The sequence below is a fragment of the Eulemur rufifrons genome, chromosome 17, assembly GCF_041146395.1.
Source record: "Eulemur rufifrons isolate Redbay chromosome 17, OSU_ERuf_1, whole genome shotgun sequence".
Taxonomy (NCBI): Eukaryota; Metazoa; Chordata; class Mammalia; order Primates; family Lemuridae; genus Eulemur; species Eulemur rufifrons.
In genome coordinates, this window is record NC_090999.1 from 49,155,602 (window position 1) to 49,178,369 (window position 22,768).

Consider the following 22,768-nt stretch of genomic DNA (forward strand, 5'->3'; position numbering starts at 1 on the left):
TAGGGGTAAGTGAAAAAGCATGCAAAATTACACACCTGTGAGTCTATTACTATAAGCAAACTTATCTTCAATGAACAGATTTTCTTAGGAACATTGTTAACTAAAATTGTTTAACCATAGAACTTTTGGCCTTCCAGCACATAATTGGCTAACAATTAAGTACACTTCTTCTATAGTGGAAAGGACTATTACACAGGTAACCAAGAAAAACCATCACCACGAAATAATACTAATTTTTAACTAGCTGAAATACTAGAACTGACATAAATTTACATAAAAGCATAATATAAACAACTGTATAATTAAATAGCTGTAATTATTATCACCTATTTAATTGCTCATTAGATTTTAAGCTCCTTGAGGGACTATATCCTGCTCATTACTGTTTCCCCATTCCTAGCTTAGAGCCAAGCACACAGCAGGCATGCAAATACTTCCTGAATAAAATAAATTCAACGAAACAATATTGTTATTATTGTACTTTCTTTCCCAATTCTATGAATCACCTGAAAGAAATATTTATTGATAAACAACTTTCTCCATTCAAGAATTTTCTAATCTTTATTGAGTGTGTGTATATGTGTGTGTGTGTGTGTGTGTAGTGTATGTATATATATACACATATACACTCACTGAAAAAAACTAGAAAGTTTAGAGTTTATCAACAAATATACACATATACGCACATACATACACACTTATATCCCATGTAATATGTAACTAGGATTATGTTATTTCAACCTTGAGAAAAAATTATAGTGGAAAAGGTGAGTAAGTTTTGGCATCAGATAGACCCATAAGACGACTACAAAACACAGTAGTTTCCAGATTACAATTTATACTGCCATCTTTTCTGGCTGTTCTTTGGTTAAAACTCTTGCACAGAGAAGCAACAAAAGTAGTTTTTTCACAGATCCTTTGGTTTGTTCTACCTGTTACCCAATAAAGAACAAGAATCGATAAGATTAACAATGATGAAAGCAATCAAAACTTCACCACCCTATTCAATACTGAAAAGATGAGGAAGTCATGATACATAAGGCAAAAGTTTCAAAAAAATTTTTTTTTTTTTTTTTTTTTTGTTGAGACAGAGTCTCACTTTGTTGCCCAGGCTAGAGTGAGTGCCGTGGCGTCAGCTTAGCTCACAGCAACCTCAAACTCCTGGGCTCAAGCGATCCTACTGCCTCAGCCTCCCGAGTAGCTGGGACTACAGGCATGCGCCACTATGCCCGGCTAATTTTTTCTATATAGATTTTTAGGTGTCCATATAATGTCTTTCTATTTTTAGTAGAGACGGGGTCTCGCTCAGGCTGGTCTCGAACTCCTGACCTTGAGCAATCCACCCGCCTCGGCCTCCCAGAGTGCTAGGATTACAGGCGTGAGCCACCGCGCCGGCCTCAAAAAAATTTTTAATGAATATTTTTTGAGGCAGTGTAGTTAGAGTATATGACTGAAGAATATGATCCACTAGTGAAGAATAAATAAAGACAGAGAGAAAAAGTTGCCCAACAGTTGTAAATAAGCTAGTCTGGACAAGCTGAATGATATTCTTAAACCATTTAGTCTAATGGATTTTAAAAGTTGTCCTGATTTTCAATACATTATTTTTTGTGTGGACAGGGATTCTTCTAATAATTCAACTTGATCCACACTGAGTATAGAATCGAAATCTTACAAGATGTAATAGTTTTGCTCCAAGATGATAATGAAATGTCTATACCTTAAAAGGACATTTTCATTGCCTGTTTTAAAAGATGACATATTGCTAGTCAATATGGCTTACTCTCACCTGCACTTGAGAATTCTGAACAGTTCTCCTTTCTTCTAAATGGGGACCTTCTTAAACACACAGTGTTATTCAAATTCTGTGGCCATTCTGCTATTACACCAATGATGGCATTGCATTCCTTAGTGTCCTGCTCAAATTGATAGACCTTCAAACACTGCAAACAATATAACTTATAATTAATAAGATTTTGGCAGATGTCTAGCCTGGTATCCAGAGCTGATATATCAGAATAGAGAAAAATCCGCCAACCCTGCTACCTAACACCTTTGGACAACTCTCTGAGCCTTCGTTCCTCCTTCGATAAAATGATGGCGATGGACTGAAACTAAATTCTCTAAGGTATGTTTCAGTTCCAGTTCTAACGTTTTACTGTTTTTCTAAAGTTCAACTATAGGCAGAAGTTTTCCTACTAAACAAATTCACTGAGCCATATTTCACACTGGAAACTAAAGATTCACAGTGTAATATTATCAGTGCTGCAGTTTAAACAAGGGTGGGAAAATGTGAACATAGGGCAAAGGTTTAATCAAACAACATAATGTACGTTAAATGATATCACAATGACCATGGAAAAAATAGATGGCTATGAATTTGTAATAAGCAAATGTTTAACTTTGTAAATTGGGGTTTAAATTAGTTCATATAACTTTAAATGCAGTTTCATATATCGCACATAAAGGTAAGTAATGTTAAATGGTTCGACACTCCTATTCCAAAGCATTACTAATATCATCATAAAAATTTTTATAGTAAATTTTATCAAGAAAGCATATTGTATAGTAGATGAAGAAATAACTGGTGAATCTTGTTAGGAAAATGAGTTTAAGATGCCAATAAAGTTTCAGAGGAATACTAGTATCACCTACTACTTCTACTGACCCACTAGAAGATTCTTCCCTAAGAAGTTAGTTTGAGTAAAATATTCAATCTATACATAACACTTAAATAAAATATGATTATTTTTAAAAGGAAGAAAAACTAGTCTTACCTTATCCAGTCTCTTCTGCCAGCTGTCCTCACGTTTAACCATTAGTTCAATACAATGAGAAAGTGTTGCAAGGATTCCAGCAGTCGTTGCTTTGAAAGTTATCGCTTCCCCTTTAAAGTCTATACCATTAATTCCTTTTGGTGTTACATGTGGAAATACTGAAAAAGAAAGTTATTAATAGAAAATCTTATAAGAAATAATTCTTCATCACAATTTAAGGTTAGAATATGTTCAGAAAACTAGCAAGTCAGAGCATGATTTTGGATTATAATTTTCCTCCTGTGGGCCAAAAAATCTCCCATCCAAGTTCTATGAGCTATGTGGCAGCATATGTACTTTCAAATCATTTTTTCTAGATTCTATTTCCTGAAATCTATTTGCTGTGTAGCACCCAATGAATCAAGTGGTAGGAGGAGTAATACTTTAACAATAATATTAAGACAGCTTAGAGCAGGACCTAATTATGGCAAGAACTATCTTACATTTTGAGAAGCCTAGAATTCTAAAAATATATGAAGATAAACTATATAATCTAATAAAGTAATATAAGATTAAAAAACAAATATCCAAATTTAAGTCTAGGATCAATGCACTTATATAAATGGCTTTTATGTTTAAACTTTATAATTAAAAAAAAACCCAATTAAAAAAAAACAGGCAAAAGATGTAAACACACCTCACCAAAGAAAAGATAAAAGCGGTAATAAGCACATGAAAAGATGCTTACTTAGCTACTAGGGAAATGCAAATTAAAACCATAATGGGATACTACTACACACCTGTTAGAGTGACTGAAATTTAAAAAGCCTGACTATACTACATGTTCGTGGGGATGTGGAAGACTGAAACTCTATGACTGGTGCAAAACAGTTTGGCAGTTTCTTTAAAAGTTAAACACATGCCTATCATATAATTCAGCTATTCCACTCCTAGGTATTTACCCAAAAGAAATAAAATACATATCCATGCAAAGACATGTACAAGAACGTTCACAGAAGCTTTATTTGCAACAGCCAAAATTATAAACAGCCCGAATGTCTACCAACAAACGAATGGATAAACAAGTTATAGAATATCTAAACAATGGAATACTACTCAGCAATGAGAAGAAATCAACTGCAGATACATGTAACAATAATGATTAATCTCAAACTAAGAAAGAAGCCAACACAAAAGAACACATAACTCCATTCATAGTGAATTCTAGAAAATGCAAACTAATCTACAGTGACAGAAAATATATCAGTAGTTGTTTGGGAATGGGGTCAGAGAGGGATGACAAAGGTGATGGCGGAAAGTTTTGAGGGTGACACACATGTTAATTATCTTGACTGCGTTGACAGCTTCACGAAAATATCCAAACTTATCAAATTGTACACTTTATGTCAATATATTAATATCTAAATAGTATGTTAATTATATCTAAATAAAGCTTTTAAAAAACTTTTATTTTCTCCCATCAACTGATGAGTGGATAAAGAAAATGTGGGGTATAATATATATATATACACACACACACACACACACACACACACTATGGAATACTACTTAGCCCTAAAAACGAATGAAATAATATCGTTTGCAGCAATTTGGATGCAACTAGAGGCTATCCTAAGTGAAGTAATTCAGGAATGGAAAACCAAATACTGCATGTTCTTACTTATAAGTGGGAGCTAAGCTATAGGTACGCAGAGTCATACAGAATGGATTAAGGGACACTGGAGACACCAAAGGGGAGAGGCAGGGGGGGAATGAGGGATAAAAAAATTACCTATTGTGTACAATGTACACTTTGGGTGAGGGTACACTAAAAGCCCAGACTTTGCCACTACACAATTCATTCACGTAACCAAAAACCACGTGTACCTCTAAATCTATTGAAATAAAATAAATAAATAAAGTTTGTGTTTAAAGAGAAAAAAAAAGGAGATAAGATTTCAAGCTGGAAAAGTGACCATAAGTTATAGGTAAAATAATATGATACCTAGAGCAATCACTAAAAATGCCATATAAAAAATACACTCAATAATACTATACATAAATAAAATAAAAATGGAATTCTAAAGAATGTTCCACTAACCCACAGAAAGGCAGGATGACTCAAGTTCAAAGTAGATGAAAGGATTTAAATGTAACAGAAAATGAAAAGTTCATTAATATAGCTTCAGATTCTACATCACAACTGACTTTTAAGAAATTACCACTTGAGCTTTGGAGTGGTATCTAAGAATATCCAAAAATATCTTAAAGGCTCTTAAAATACTCTTGTTTATTCTAATTACGTATTTGTATTTGTATTTACTTCATAAACTTCAACCAAGACAATATATATAAACAAACTGAATGCAGAAGCATATGAGAGAATTCAGGTGTCTTTTATGAAGCCAAATAGTAATGAGATTTTCAAAATGTAAAACAATGGCAGTCTTCCTACTATTTTTTATAAAATACGGTATTTTTCTCAAAAAATGTTATTCATGTTCACAAGTAATGAGTTTACTATTGTTATTTTTAATGAATTAATATATATTTTTAGAATTTAAAAAAACAAAAAAACCTTATTTTCTTTATAAATAAAAACAAATGAGGCTGGGCGAGGTGGCTCACACCTATAATCCTAGCACTCTGGGAGGCCGAGGTGGGCAGATTGTTTGAGCTCAGGGGTTGGAGACCAGCCTGAGCAAGAGTGAGACCCCGTCTACTAAAAATAAAGAAATTATCTGGACAGCTAAAATTATATATATAGAAAAAAAATTAGCTGGGCATGCCTGTAGTCCTAGCTACTTGGGAGGCTGAGGCAGAAGGATCACTTGAGCCCAGGAGTGTGAGGTTGCTGTGAGCTAGCCTGACGCCACAGCACTCTAGCCAGGGCAACAGAGTGAGACTCTGTCTCAAAAAACAAACAAACAAACAAACAAATAGATTAAGTGAATAAAAATGTTAGTCTGTCAGGTTTTAGTCTGAAATGTCGGTTCTTGGCGTGCCCATGCCCGAAAAATGACCAGACACACCAAAGTTAGGCAAGCATGAAAATGAGGTTTGTTGAGAGAAAGATAGGATTATAGGGCAAGAGCAAGATACAGGTTTACAGAGCACGATACGCACGCCACAGATGACAACCGGACCCAATGTCGCAGCAAAAGGAGGGCAAAAGGAAGGTTGCAGAAAAGGGACTTGGTTATGGTCTGCCTCTTGTTTTAAGTGCCTGGATTGGGACCTCCCTAGTGGCTCAAATGTCACCATAGAACCACTTTGATTGGACAGTTGGGAGTCACATGACCTCAACTTTAAACTACACATGTGGGTTGTTCTAGTTCAATTTCATACTCTATGGTACCTGTGCTGCTTGGCCCATGGGCTAGAGAGTCCTCTGCGTTCTTACGCAGCTAGCACACTAAGTTATGATTGGCAGATTCATAGGGTATTCCCTCCTCCCCCAGGTATGGCAGTCGCTCAGGAGATTAGGGTGGAGCAGGACCAAGATGGAGGCCTGAGGCCCACCCTTGTCCTTCCCAGGTGGGGCAATTGCCCCAAGGCAACGGCACCCACCCTCATCCCTAGCAGATCTGGAATCCCTTGCTATCTACCTAACAAGTCCAGAAATAAATCCTTACATTTACAATCAATTTTTCACAACGGTGCCAAGACAATTCAATGGAGAAAAATCATCTTTTTAACAAATGATGCTGCGGCAGCTGGATATCCATATGTAAAAGTTACCATTATTATATAACGTCAGAATGTGAATTTACCTACATGTCTTTTCTTAGAAAATATTTCACTTGGATTCCAGCAGTTCTACTGCTTTTAAAGAATTGTTCAATTAGGTAATTATTCTTTGAGTTATTATATAATTTCAGAAGGTATACTTTATCCGGCTGAGGGGAAAAACGTATTACTTACACTTTTCTTTATTGCCATTGGTATTATGCAAGAAGTCTCCATCAGAACGTGTTGTAGGAAAGTCATCTTCATCATCTTCTACGACTAAATAAAATATATTTAAAGAAATTAGGATGAAAAGGAGTAGAAATTAATCAGTTTATCCTTATGTTGTTCAACTGAGTTAATTTACTCAGGATCCTGGGAGTACATTATCTTACTCATCTTTGTTTTTTTCATTGGTAATCAAGGTATGCTCAATAAATATATGCTGTGGCATGTCTTTAAATACATTATTTTAAAACTATATCCATTCTTACTTGTTTAAGGGAAGGTTATTAAGTTATAAATTACTTTACCTTTTAGTCTTCCTATCTCCTTCCTTGGGTCTATTTCCTTCCTAATGCCACCCTTGGGGCTATTTCATAACTTTATGCAGTGGTCTAGAAGGGCTGAGCAGGATTGTACAAGGAACCTTCCATGCAGAGGATACGTCACATTGCCTCTGAGAGTTCTTAAATCTACTATTTCTGGATATTCAGGGAAAATATAATGACTTGCAGATGTGATATCAATTTTCATTCTTTTCAGTGTGTGTCTATGCCTGGACATCCCTTTTAACTTCTCAAATTCCTTGTGTTCTTCTTTTGCATACCTCTTTCTTCTAAGTACAGGGTGTCCCAAAAGTCACTATGCATAGGGAAAATGGGAAATTATAGCTCAATGTACCTTTATTTACAAAATATACATTTTCCCTATGTATGGTGACTTTTGGGACACCCTATACTATCCCTTTTTCTACTGCCTAACATATTTTAATCCTCTATACTATGTATTCCACTCAAAATGCAAATTTCTGAACCTCAGGCCCCAACCTTATTTGCTGCTTTTATCAAGACTTTTGTGGCTTCTTTGTTTTATTATCTTTTGAGGAACTTCCTTTCTACAGAGGGAATATTCATTCTAAACTAATATCTTACTTATTACCTGTATCTCTTTACCTCAGGAGCACCTTGGCTGTATAAGGAACATCTCATACATGTTAGCTCTCTCCTCTATGGATGTAGAGCCCAATTTGATACCTTATTCTGTCCCCTGAGTAAAAGGTAGGAATCACCAAGGAAAATACATTTATTCTGTACTGCCATTTTCTAATTACCAGACTATTTCATTTTTTTATCATGTGAAAATTTTGCTACTCATTTATAACAACTTTTTCAAATCATAACCTATTTTCTAACAGCTTATATTTATGTCTAACTGGCTGTGATATCAGATTCAATTGATATTTTTCTTTTCTACTTTCATCATTCCTATAGATTTCCTTATCAATACTGAAGCCTGTGTAGACACCTTAGTCCCAAAATTAACCACTTTCCCAGATTCTATGGATCTCCATGTCCTCTTCAATCATTTGCAAATATGGTCAATTCTAAGAAATCCATTAACATAGCACACTGCTCTGTTTTTAAATCAGTATAGGCTGAGTATCCCTAATATGAAAATCTGAAGTCTGAAATGCTCCAAAATCTATCACCTTTTGAGTGCCGACATGATGGTCAAAGGAAATGCCAGTTGGAGCATTTTGGATTTCAGATTTCTGGATTAAAGATGCTGAACTTGGTGCTCACTTCAGCAGCACATACACTAAAATTGGAACAATACAGAGAAGACTAGCATAGCCCCTGTGAAAAATAAATAAAATTTAAAAAATTAAAAAAAAAGATGCTGAACCTGTAAGTATAATACAAATATAAGTATAATACAAATATTCCCAAATCTGAAAAAATCTGAAATCCAAAACACTTCTGGTCCCAAGCACTTTAGATAAGGGATAGTCAACCTGTATTGATCACCAAACAAGATCCTGACCTTGACTCAATACTACTCTGATTAACTGCTCTTAAATGCTACAGAGTGGCCTTTACTCAAAGTAGATACTAATTAATGAGGTAAACACTTAAATCATTAGTATCTATTTTGAGTTACTAAAGGTTCACTTTCTTATCCTTAACTCTATGGTTACCTACTTCTATGTTTTCTTCATCATCCATGATACACATTCTGAATCTTGTAATTTCCAAGCAAGCCTACAAACTACTTGTTTCTAGATCACACAGCAAAATCTGTCCCTATACCTTGAACTTTAGAGTTGCTAAAAAAGGCTCTATAAACAAAGAGACTCGTCCCATTAAAAAAAAAAATTCATTTCTTGTTCATTTCCTCTTAATCTGGTTAATAGAGATCATAATTTAAAAAAAAAAACTGATTACCACTAAGGAGGGATTTTTGGGCAATACTGTTCTTCATGGAAGTCAATAATATAAAAGCCATGCTTACTAGCACTTGAAGTTACACAGCAACTCTCTCTAAATTAATTCGCTGGCATAATCCCACAAAGATGACCTTCAAGTACATTTTAAGATCCTTACTTCCCAGAGTCTTTTCAAATTTCCCTACTTTTTTGCATCTTATCAATGAAAAATTAAGGTAGTCTACTACCCTCTCCCTTTACTTCTACCTTTATGTACTCTTTCCTATAGCAACAGATACTTCATTATATTTGTTCTAGATTTTATCTATTTTCACAATTTGAAGGATGTGTTTTCTTGGAAAACTCAAAAGCCCTCTGCATACTATTTGATTTTCCATTTTTGCTGGTCTTTCCTTCTGCCTTCAAAAGGCTTGCTTATAATGTTGGCTTCTACTTCTACTAGAAAGGTTATCTACATAACAAGGAACTTTTAAAGGATATAATCCTAAACTCTACTTCTTCTCCCAATCCCTCAATACTCTGATTCAGTAGGACTAGGGTGAGGGTATGACACAATTATTTCTTTATTTTAAAGCTTTCCCCAGGTGATTACAATAATCCACCAGATATCCATTTTTTCACCACTCAAATATTTCTTAGCCACCAGCAAATTTAATCTTGCTCTCAAACTACCCCCTCACAATAACCTCCACCTCCAAACAGACACAGAAAGCCTTTTTCAAAGGATAACTATCTTTTAATAAAAAAATCTATTTCTATGGTTGGTGCCCATCTCTTCCTTGGCCTTTTGACCTCTATGCTGTATCTGACATTGCGCGTGCTTCCAGTGACATTTCTACTTGTCAAGACTGAACATTCTTGATGGATCTCCCATTTTCTAACCATGACTCTATTTTATTTTAAATCAAATTTCCTTTTGCTCTTTAGCTATAGGCATCCTTCAAGTCTCCTTCCTTAGATATTTGTCCTTCTACCCCATGGGAATTTATCCACTGTTATGAATCTAAACTACTTTATGCTAATGAATCCCTAACTTATTTTCATATAACTTGTTAGTGTTACTAGCACTAGGCTCATATCTCCCATAGAATTTCTCCAAATAAATGTCTAATACTAAAACTCAACATATCTAAAAGGAGCTCCATAAATAAGCTGTGCAAACATTCCTACTTAGCTTCTTTCTGTGCAGACTCTCATCTGCAAAAATGGTTTAATATTAATACCTACATAATAGCCTATTGTAAAATTACATCTATTGTAAAATTACATCAGATAATTATTTAACATAGTACATGGTAAATAATATAAAATATTATAAAATTAATCATGGTGACTTTCCTCCAATGGATTTCCTCTCTATTCTTCATGCTTGATCCAAAGGCTCCTTTACTGATGCTTAGATTGCTACAATGGTTTACCACATAATTTTTTTCTTTCTTAAGTCTCTTGCCATTCTAATATATAATTATCTATAATGATTAATTTTCTTAAGATATTAATTTCAACTATGTCTTTGCCTAAACGGTAACTTTCCAAATTACCAATATGAAAATTAATTTTTACATTCAATTCCAACTGTTGTTGTGTTCAATATTCTTTACTTCATTCTATTAGCACCAAACGGGGATTTTCAAACTTTTTGTTTGTTTTAGCCCAACACTCAATATGCAAAACTGATGAAAGTAAGATCTATTCTGGTTAAAAGAGTGGCCTTCCCCCACCGTAAAAATAATGAACAAAAAGAACTGATTGTGCATCTTTGAGGCAACTTTAAGGAACTCTTGGGTATATCTGACATGGTTTGAAACTGCCACCTTCATATAAATCCTCCATTCCAATCGGACTGGTCTCCCTTATCAATACTCAAATCTATTATGCTAAACTCTACCTTTGAATCTTGCACATTCCTGCTTTCCCTTACCCCTGCAACAATACAAATTAACCACATTAATAACAGCAGCTATTATTTATTAAGTTTTTGCTATTATGCACAGTGCTAACATATATATTATCATTTAATTCTCACAAACACATGTGCTAGATATAACATCCATTTTAAAGTTGAGGAAACAGAGGCTGAGAAATGTAAAACTATTTCAGGTCATTAACAATGAATAGAAGAGAAAGATTAGAAGAAACTTTACTTTTAATGTGGTATATATGTCTTATTTTTAAAATCAAACAGTATGTTTAGGTAAGAGGTAATGTCTACTACTTCTGCAATACCCAGAGTATCTAAACCTAAAGTGTTAATTAAATCTTACTGAAGCATCTGTGGGAGTGGTGGTGGTGGTGGGCACTCAGGTAAGACTGACTTATTAGCAATTCTGATAAAACATTTTCTATAAAAATAGTGAACACCTAAAATAAAAGGAGAGGTTGGGATTATCATTTCAATGACAAACATAATGAGGAACAGTGATTTTGAAAATACTTTAAGTCATAAACTTTGTTTTGATAATTTAATGAAAGTACATCCACAGAAATCCTTAGACTCAGGTCAGCAATTCTGATCTGTCAAAGAAGGAATTATGGTCCTTGTCCTCATTTCACCTTTACCCAGCATGTATTCTTAAAAACATCAGTATTTTGTAAATAGGATTTGTAGGGAAACCAGTTATTATGGGCTGAATTGTATACTTCCCTCCCCCTGCCAAATTCTTATGTTAAATTCCTAAGCCCTAGTACCTCAGAATGAAACTGTTATTTGGAGATAGAGTTTGTGAGAGGTGGTTAAGTTAAAATGAGGTCATTAAAGATGGGCTCTGATCTGATATGACTAACGTCCTCATAAGGAGAGGAAATTCGACACAGAAACATACAGAGAGAAGATGATGGGAAAACACAGGGAGAAGATAGCCATTTATAGGCCAAGGAGAGAGGCTTGAAACAGATCTTTCCCTCATGGCCCTCAGAAGAAACCAACTCTGCTGATAGCCTAATCTCCGAACTGTGAGACAATAAATTTATTTGTTGTTTAAGCCACCCAGTCTGTGGTACTTTGTTATGGCAGGCCCAGTAAACTAATATGTTCATCTACACTGTTTCTATTTATTCAAACATCTAATAGAAAACATTCAGTTTAATGTCTAAAATTATTTTTCAAATCCTCTATACAACCTGGCTATCATTACATCCCAACTTCTACTTCTTCCATCATCATTTTTGTCCTTCAGATACTATACACTATTGGTGTGGGTCATTTAAAGATAAACAAGGAATCGAATTCTGTTTGTATCCTGTTTTTGTTTAAAGGGCTATCTGCAAGCAAAAGAAAGCTAATGAGTAATGTTTAATTTGATAAAAAGGGCATTTTTTTTGTTTTTTAAACAAAGCAGAGGTAGAAGTTCAACTGCCTTTTTTTTTTTTTTGAGGAAAAAAATTACACATTAAAGAACCAAATACTTAAAGTGTATCAAATATAAAGAATTTTAAGCCTACTTAATTTAGACAAAATTAAGTACTATAAGAGAAATACGGATTTCTGCTTCTGGTCAAGATGGAATAACAGGGACTTTCTAGCATGAAACTAAAAAACTGGATAAAATATACGAAACAATGGTTTTCAAGACACTGGCTATGGGATAACAAAGGACAGTAATCCTGAGAGCCAGGAAACAAATAAAGCTCTATGATTGTTTCAGCTCATTGTCTTGGGAATTTCCAAGCTGTACAGTAAAGACAGGGAAGCCTGTTAAAATTTCCTGAAACCGGGCATGGTGGCTCACGCCTGTAATCCTAGCACTCTGGGAGGCCGAGGCGGGAGGATCGCTCAAGGTCAGGAGTTCGAGACCAGCCTGAGCAAGAGCGCGAGACCCCATCTCTACTAAAAATAGAAAGAAATTATCTGGCCAACTAAAATATACATAGAAAAAATTAGCCAGGCATGGAGGCGCATGCCTGTAGTCCCAGCTACTCGGGAGGCTGAGGCGGTAGGATCGCTTAAGCCCAGGAGTTTGAGGTTGCCGTAAGCTAGGCTGACACCACGGCACTCACTCTAGCCCGGGCAACAAAGCGAGACTCTGTCTCAAAATAAATAAATAAATAAATAAACTTCCTGAAATGAGGAGATGGAGGTGAGAATCCACAGAGACAAAGGAAACTAGAGTTCACAAGGCAGAGTACTGGAGAGGAGGGAGTTGTACAGAGAAAGGATGCTGGAGATTGGCAGAAGGTCCCCCTTGAGTATTCAGCAGAGTACTGATAGCACATGCAAGTAAGGGAACCATAAAGGTCAGGAAAAGAACCTTCTGACAGGATTCCAGGGAATAGTATATGAAGCTTACATGGGGGCATGGGTAAGTACCTGTTCCCACAGCATAGACTGGAAAACTTCATAATTCACAGGGCATTGGTTGGAGAACTCAGAATGGTCCTGCCTCAGTAGGAGGTGAATTGGAAATATATTCTCGGAAGGTTCTGATACTACACATGAAGTGATACAATATTACTTAATATTACTTAAATGTAGACTGTGGTAAGTTAAATATGGAAACTATAAGCCCTAATGTAGCCACTAAGACAACAAAAATAAAAAGTTATGTTTAAGAAGCCAACAAAGGAGATAAAATTATAAAAAATACTTAATCCAAAAGAAGGCAGAAAAAAGGAACAAAGAGAAGATGAAAAGAATCTGAATGCAGATCAAACACATTTATTAAGACCAAGAAGTGAAACAATGTAAAGCAACCTAATTGAATTTAGTGTTATTTATTTATACTGCTAGAGTAGTTCATTTTTGCCTTAAAGTAAATTAAGAGAAAAACTGAAGAACAGATGTTGATATCTGCAGTATCTTTAGCACTAACAAAGGAAAATTAACTTTAAACCTAATGTCAAAAGTGAATTGAAGGTCATATCTACTTTCATTTAAATAAAAACTCACTAAAAACTATCTTTAAATGTGTATAAAATTGTTGATTTTCATTTCTGTTATTGATTTTTTTCTTCTACGAGAAAAAGGGCAGATTAAGGGAACGAGATAGAAAAAGTGAGGGAAAGGGAAACAAAGGGAGAGAGGGAGGAGATCGATTGATTGATCCCAGATCTGGAGGACTTACCACCTCTAAAACTCATCATGGGGTAAATTTATTTTTTATTATTTTAATTTTTATTATTATTTATCATAATGTGAAATGCTCCATATTACCAAGATAACAGATACCATTTTTTAATGGAATGAAGAGTATCATTTAAAAGTCTTCAGTGGCATCTGGTACAGATAATCAGAAATGAATTAGTATATGTTATTTAAGTACCCAAGTTACATGGACACTGAAATCTGTTATATTGATGGTTTGCAGCAAAAGTGACTATAATTACCTTTATCACTTAAAGGCATTACCCTTTAATATCAAGAGGCTTTAAATCCATTCATTCTCCAAGTAAAAATAGTGATAATAGCCTAATTAACCTTTATCCCTTTGAAGTTCATCCTTGGAGACAGCATCAGCACAGGCATCAAAGAACTTTTGTAGAGTATCAACTTGTCTACATAGGATGTCTCTAAAAGTTTCCATTTCAGCCAATTTCTCACGTAAACTGTGGCCTTTCTGTAAAACACAAAAAGGAGGGATGTAACTCAAGTAAAACAAAACTAGATTTTATTTGGTCCTATAGTATTTCATTATCTTTTAAGGTATGTACCCTATCACTGAGGAAATGGGTTAAGGACATCTGACAAATTCAATGTAATATTCCCAGGAATGAGTTGAAATTGACTGATCTAGAGGCTTGATAGTGATAAGCCACTTATAAGTGATAACCTTATTTTTTATATGAAATAAGAAAGCAATAATGACTAACAATTTGCTAATGCACCATTTAATGTTTTCAAATTAGACACTGTGAAGAACAATTGTGAAAGACTTTGAAATGGGTGAAAATATTACCAGTGTCCTTTCAAAGTAATGGTGAGTGTCATCTATCAGACCCTTGGGAGAGTGTTATTTGATCATATAGTTTTCCCCTTTCATTATATTTGAGCTATTTTACAACTCTTAGTAAAAAACTGAATAATGTAAGTGATTCTTGTCCCTAGAGATGCAAAAGAACTTTGTCCAGTGCAGAGGCACTGATTACTAATCTATGGATATTGACCAGTTTTGCATATATTAACAAATCCATTTCAGTATTCTTCAGATTCTCCTTTGAACCAATTTTTAAATTTATATCTTATCTCAATTAATCAATGAAATAAAATCTTTGAATGTGTTCATTTCATATTTGTATGAGCCATTATTTTATACCTCAAAAGTTATTCTATAACAACATCAAATAAATTATATTGTAGAAAAGTTCTTTCAAAAAACTATCAAATATGTTCTGTTCACAACATCCAATATTAAACTCACTTATCTTAAAGCACTCATTTACCACAAACCTTGAATGAAGAGGTGGATGTTGCAGAATAGCCACTTGCTCCAGACACCAGTGATACCATTGAGCCATGTCGCCGCAAGCTGGATTCAGATCCATACCCAGATTCAGTCTAAAAAGAAAGTAAATGATGGGAAAAAAATTTAAATAGAGAATACTTAAGAGAAAACAAAAGGTTTCCTATAAATTAACAGGGTAATTATAACAATAACTCGCAGTATGGATGCACACAAGAAATATAGTCAAGTCCCTAACATAGGCAATGCCTTTCAACTCTTAATTGCCATTTAATTTAGAAGTTTATCGAACACCTACTACATGCTGGGGTAGTAGGCTGAAAGAACATTTAAAAATAGGAAAACTATCCAGAGTAGTCAAATTCTTGGAGAGACAGAAAATAGAATAGTGGTTATCAGGGGCTGGAGGAAGAAGGATGGGGAGTTAGTATTTAATGGGTACAGAGCTTCCATTGGGGCAGATGAAAAAGTTCTGAAGATCTGAAGATGGATGGTGGTGATGGGTGAACAATATTATGAAAGTACTTAATGGCACTGAACTGTACAATTAACAATAATTAAAACAGTAAATTTTATGTTATGTATACTTTACCATGATTTTAAAAAATGGATGGGACAAGGTATAAAAATAATAATAGGAAAACTTTCAGTACTACTTACAGATGAATCACTTGTACCAACACAGCTCAAATATCACTGCCTCAAGGAAGCCTTTCCTTTTTGTCTCTCTATTCTCAACCACTCTTAACATATTACGATTGATAGCATTTACCACTGAAATATAATAGTTTACAATTTGGAATTACTAGTGGACTTGGATCTTTCTGGAAGCAGATTGTTATCTTTTTCATTTTTGCAGCCATCTCAATAGTTTATGGCACAAAGAAAGTTCCCAATTTTATCAGTCTGTTAAGTCATGATGCCATGGAAGATAAATGGACTTCTGGAAGTTGGGGTATAATTAGACTAAGCACGGAGATAATACTTTGATCTTATTATGACAGAATTGACATTGTTCAGAGCACCAAGTTTATATTTCACCCTCTCTAATACAAATGCAGTGCTAATAACATAGACAAAGGAACTGAACATTGAAAAAAATAACTTCCAAGTATCTGACACCAGGTATTTTGGATCTCTGATTGCTTTCTACTGTTACTTTTTAAAGTATGGTGAATTAATATGCTTCTGTGAAAAAAATCAAGGCATCTGTATTACATCATTTTACAGCTTATCATACCTATAATTGCTTTACATAGGTACTTATATTTAATGGCTTTCTTTCATTTGAATGGGGGAAAAGCCTAGGTTTCTCAAACATTAAATTTTTTTTTAATACTTAAGAGGACAGTGCTCAAAACAAAATAGCAAAAAGCTATATTGTGCATAATTTTCATCCCAGTCACTAAACTTAAGAGGCAAAATAATATTTAATTATTTTGGGCATCAAACCTATAGCAACAATTAAAAATTGTTTTAGGTTACTTATTTTCAAGATTAGGAATAGGAAACATCAAAATTATATACAATGTACTACGGAAAATATTTTCACTGATATTTTGTATCCTCTGTGCTCCAACTTCAACTGAAAATCTATTACGTTCCTATACAGCTGCTGGTTTACCTAATATTATTCTAATTGGAAAATATTCCTTTAGCTATAAGAACACCAAGCTTCTATACTTATTTAATTAGTAAATAAAATTTCTGTGTTCTCATTTTTATGTGATATTAATATTAGTATAAATCATTTTTCCAGTTCAGCATTACTTTATTTATCTTAAGTTTACTATTCCAGCAACTCAGAGCTTCTGGAATGGCACCAAATCAAAAGAACAAACTAGCATTCTTAAAAAGGAATAAAAAAATTTAAAAAGAAGAGAGGAGACTCTGAGCACACATGAATTTTTAAAAATAGCTACAAGAGGCAAAGATTATGATCAACACCAAGAGAAAAGGAAACAAGCTCTCATCAACTGAGGTTGGATTTTAAAACCAAAGTGCTAAATTAACTTCAAATTCATTTAAGGTTGCAGAGGGCCTAATGTTACTTAAAGAACTAAAGCAACATTACAAAAATCTTCCTTAGTGTTCTATTATCTCTTCAAGTTGGAATGGCTTAACCTTTGTATGAGAATTACATTTTGTTTCTTATTTCAGATGATCCCTCATCTTTGTTATCACTGTCCAGTAAAGAAATGCTTATAAGTGCCCACATTATGCTAAGTGCTAGAAATTCAGTGTCTTAGCCATCTAGAACTTTACACTAATTTTTGGATCTTCAGCTTCCCAGAATACTAGTTCTCTGGCCAAAACCTACTCCCCTTCCTTCATCCCCTAATCTATAGTACATAAAGTTCAGGTTACCCAGAATCTTGAAAACCTCTAGATAGAAACTGAGTTCTCCAGGGGCCTGAGAATATGGACCACAGGATGTTAGTGAGAAGATACAGACAAGATAAATACCAAAAACTTCTTTACCTGCCTGCTCTATGGTCCTTCTACCAGGCCATTATGAGATATTATTAATAAAATGTCCAGGTCTTCCTTTAACAGCCTGCCTTCCTCTATGTTACCTTAAAACACTAAGAGGCCATGGTCACCATAAAGTTTGGTTCCTGGCAACATTAAGTGCTCAAAAGCTATTAAGAACTAGAATCATATACTTCATAAGCTTATTCAAATGCAAGAAAAATAAAACAGGAAAGAAAAGAGTAATGGAAAAAGAATAATATAGATTAGAAATGACAGTAACAGCGGCAAGGAGTAAAAAAGAGGAACAATTTCCTCAAGATACAGTACTGTCAATCTTAAGTACTAGCAAACTTGCCCCACACCTGTAATTCTAGCACTTTGGGCAGCCAAAGTGAGAAGACTGCTGAGGCCAGGAGCTCAAGACCAGCCTGAGCAACATAGAGAGACCCCATCTCAAAAAAAAAAAAAGAAAAGAAAGAAGGAAAAGAAGAGAAAAGAAAAGAAAAGAAAGATTGATTAGTTGGGCTAGTCCAAGACAAGCCTGAGCAAAAGCGAGACCCCCTCCCTCTCTACAAAAATTAGAAAAACCAGCCGGGTGTGGTGTGTACCTGTAGTTCCAGCCTCCTTAGGAGGCTGATGCAGGAGGATTGCTTTAGCCTAGGAGTTTGAGGTTGCTGTGAGCCAGGCTGATGCCATGGCACTCTAGCCCAGGCAACAGAGTGAGACTCTGTCTCAAAAAAATAAAATTAAATTAAAAAACAAAAACAAAAACAAAACACTATTAAGAATTAACAGGCAATTTCTGCCATCTAGTTATTTTAAAAGTTTCCTAAACATATGTCAAATTTAAGAGAAATCAAGGTGCCAAATAAGCAGAAATTACTCCTAAAATTAGAGTTAAAAGTAAAAAAATTACTCCTAAAATTAGAGTAAAAAGCAAAATGAAGCTTACCCTGAGACAGCAGAATCCCAGCTGTCCCAGTAACTATCAGAAATCAAGGTGTCAAATAATGATAACACATTAAAGTGTTATTGTTGTGCTGCTGAGACGGCATGGGGAAATTTCATTATGACAAATAGCAACACAATTTTAAAACAATCTCTAAAGTGAGTCTTGGGCATAATTTAGGTGGCTTAACTATGGAATTCTTTTGATAAAAATCTTTTTCACAACCATTTTATTCCAAGTAAAATGTGTAAGTTCCTTTCAAAAACTGTTTTCCACATAATTTCCTCGGATAGAAATCCCTAAACTTCTCAGGTTGAGAATAAACCTTTCTTTTGAAAGTATTCAATGGTACCTCGCACATGAATTAGGCCTTCACAAAGGAGTAAGAACAAATCCACAAATATTAAATTACAAAACAATTGTTTGTAGATTCCCACTACAGAAAATCAACATCTGTAAAAATTACCACTTGGATTCTTCCTCCCTGTTTATTTTCCTGTGACTTCTATGTCTTGGATAATTTCCACAATGTGGGGAAAGTCTGTGTGGCTCATGACCACCAAAATTTCGGGATCTACTAGGGCTACTCCTTTATGAAAATAAAGGACTTGAATGTCATGGTTACCTCAAACTCAGTCAGTCAAGAAACTTAATTTTTTCAAGATGATATTTTTATATCTACTAGTGCCAGGAAAGCCTTCCTGTTAGTTCTTGGAGGAGTTGAGGGGTTGAGGAGGAGGTATATGTTTCTTTCATAATAAGCAGAAACTGCATTTAATCAAAATTACATGTACTCCAATTACAGAAGATTCTAGGAGTAATCTTATTTTTTTTTTTATTTTTTGAGATAGAGTCTTGTTCTGTCACCCTAGCTAGAGTGCCATGGCATCACCACAGTTCACTGCAAGCTCAAACTCCTGGGCTCAAGTGATCCTCCTGCCTCAGCCTCCTGAGTAGCTGGGACTACAGGTACACATCACATCTGGCTGGTTTTTCTAATTTTTGTAGAGATTGGGGGGCGGGGGGTGTCTCGCTTTTGCTCAGGCTGGTCTCAGACTCCTGATCTCAAGCAATGCTCCTGCCTTCGCCTCCCAGAGTGCTAGGATTACAGGCATGAGCTACTGCACCCAGCCAATATTTTAAAATAATAGCATCAAAAGATGGCTTATCATATTTCTTTAATTATATGCAGAAAACACTCACTGAGGCCCTTTGATAATACACAAGCATATCTTTACTAGCAAAGATGTTCACTTAATCCAAATAAAAACCACCATCTTAATTTTACATTCATATAGCTTTTAGGTCTTCCCTGCAACCCAGACAGAGTCTTGCTCTGTTGCCCAGGCTGGAGTACAGTGGCACAATCATGGCTCACCGTAGCCTTGAACTCCTGGGTTCAAATAATTCTCCTACCTCAGCCTCCCAAGTAGCTGGAACTACAGGCATGTGCCACCAAGCTCAGCTATTCAGCTTTTAGTTTTAAAGGAATTTTCGCAAACACTGTCTCATTTGATTCACCTCAAGACAATATGGAAGATGGCTAACAGATTTAAAACAAAACAAAACTCTTATCTTTAAAAATTATTTAGTGTTGTACCAAAATCATAAGGAGAAATTCAGAATATTAATGGACTCCACACAATAGAGCCAGCATATTATTTCCAAATAAAATTACTGGTTTTATATATATATGCCCCTTTTCTATATTTAAATTGAAATAGAATTTTGAATTTAAGAATGATCTTGCGAATACATTTCTTTTATAGTGGCTACTGCTAATGTCATACTAAATGATGCAATTTCTAGTGTATTGAGAAAATTTAAATCATAGAATTATCTCTTTAAAACTTTTCCTGTAGTGCACAAGTTATTCTAGAATGAACGCCAAGGAGAACAAAAACAGCAAAGGTAGTTGTTTATCTATTTCGCATTGCTGTAAAGACAATAACTGGGGCTGGGTAATTTATAAAGAAAAGAAGTTTATTTGGCTCACAGTTCTGTAGATTGTACAAGAAGCATGGCGCCAGTGTCTGCTTCTAGTGAGGGCTTCAGGGAGCTTCCAATCAAGGTAGAAGGTAAAGGGGAAGAAGGCATGTCATATGGCAAAAGAAAGAGAGAGGAGATGCCAGGCTCTTTTAGACAACCAGCTCTCCTGTTAACTAACAGTGTGAGAAGTCACTCATTACTATGGGGAGGGCACCAAGCCACTCATGAGGGATCCACCCCCATGACCCAAACACCTCCCACAAGTCCCCACCTCCAACACTGGACATCAAATTTCAATATGAGACTGTATTTACGTCAGTAATTAAGATTAAAGGAAAGCAAAAAGCCTTCAAATAGCACAGATTTCTCACATAAAATCTGTTTTACAATATTGTAAATGATTTTAACTGGAAAAATTTACATGCCAAATGCTTGGCTGATTCCTACAAAGAAGTTTAATTAGAACATGTCTGAGCCTTTAAAGAGCTATGGCCTAAAATAAACACTATGGATACGAAGAACATATAAAAAATGAGTATTATGATTCAAGAAGTTTTAATTCAACAAAATATACTTCACATAAATACATAAACAGGATAGCAGAAGTGCTTGCCAAAAAAAGCCCTGGTTTCAAGTCAGATAGATCTAGGTCTGAATGCTGATTCCTTCACTAACTAGCTATTTGATATTAGACAAGTTACTTAACCACTCTGTGCCTCAGTTTCCCTATCTGTAAAATTAGGATTATAATGCTAATCTCATATATATGTGAGGATAAAATAAGATAAAATATATACAGTGTTTATTAGCATATTTGGCATAAATTAACCCTGAAAAATGTTAGCTATCATCACCATTATAAAATAGAACTCCTGTTGTTAGAGTGTGTGTGTGTGTGTGTGAGAGAGAGAGAGAGAGAGAGAGAGACAAACACAGAGAAAGAGATAGAGAAAGAACATACACATGCATGTGCAAAATAGATCAATACATGGAACTTATAAGAACGAGCATAAGAATGCTCATGAATGAACTTACAAGAATGAGCCTGGGAAAGAAGGAACAGAAACCCCCAAGCTTTTCTTTTAGATGTTGAAAATTACTAAAACCTGTCAGGGAAGCCCTACAGAAGTTCAGCAGCAAGAAAAGGCAATAAAGGCCCATCCAAAGACATCAAAATAGAAAAAGACAGGTCTACTGTTCCAAGTGTCCTGTCCAGCCATCCTAAGGGCAGGTGGTATACTGAGGAAGTAACTGTGAATTGAACTGAATGAGCTGGAATGATGGCAGCCCAGGCCAATTGTATAAAGTACAACACTCTTGGTTTACCATGACTAGGTTATTTTGCTTGCTTGTTTTTTGTTTGGGGGTGGGGAAGTGGTAACACATACTGTAAACTGTCATCTTTGCTCCTTTAAGTAACTTACCAAGGTAACACTGCTAGTATATAGTAGTGGCAGGATTGAAATCCCCATCTGCCAGACTCCAGAATACAATACTGAAACACTAACCAATAAAATGTACTGCCCTTTTTGGCAATCCATGGGCAGAAAAATGAGTTCATATTAACTTTACATATGTATGGTAGTAGAACTCAGATGATATACCCTAATTTGCAGATGAGCTGATGGGAATTGTTTTCAAACAATCAGAGTTTACCAACGGTAACTGACAAAACAAAAAAAACCTTAACACAAAATAGAATCCTAAGAAACCATGAACTAAAAGATAGCGTAGTCTCAGGCAAGTTCATTTTAATCTAAACCTCAGTTTCCTCTTCTGTAAAACAATACTTACCTTATTTCTCAGGATAGTAGGGAGAAAATAAAGCACATAAGGCACCTAGAATAATAATTACTACTTGGTGATCCTCAAAGTAAGTGGTAGCTTCTATCATCATCATGCCTCAATAATTTGATATTAATTTTGAATATCAAGACTAAATGCTTCAATAATAAAATTACTCAATTTAAGTTCTACAGTCAATACTCCTTAATGATAATGAAGAATCTCACTGTATCTGGTCTCT

At 34.9% G+C, this 22,768-nt stretch overlaps 1 protein-coding gene and 1 pseudogene across 4 annotated transcripts in view; one reads left to right on the forward strand and one right to left on the reverse strand.

The window, feature by feature from the left end:
• The window catches only part of CERT1 (ceramide transporter 1), a 101,233-nt gene that overhangs the window by 37,136 nt on the left and 41,329 nt on the right, over positions 1-22,768 (reverse strand). For all 4 annotated transcript variants that reach the window (XM_069492845.1, XM_069492844.1, XM_069492846.1 and 1 more), the window contains exons 4-7: positions 15,317-15,424; positions 14,348-14,486; positions 6,681-6,764; positions 2,778-2,935 (exon numbers count right to left, since the gene is read on the reverse strand). In XM_069492845.1, coding sequence (XP_069348946.1) covers positions 2,778-2,935; positions 6,681-6,764; positions 14,348-14,486; positions 15,317-15,424 — 489 coding nt within the window. The remainder of the gene's footprint in view (positions 1-2,777; positions 2,936-6,680; positions 6,765-14,347; positions 14,487-15,316; positions 15,425-22,768) is intronic.
• Positions 8,283-8,376, forward strand: LOC138398502 (U6 spliceosomal RNA; annotated as a pseudogene).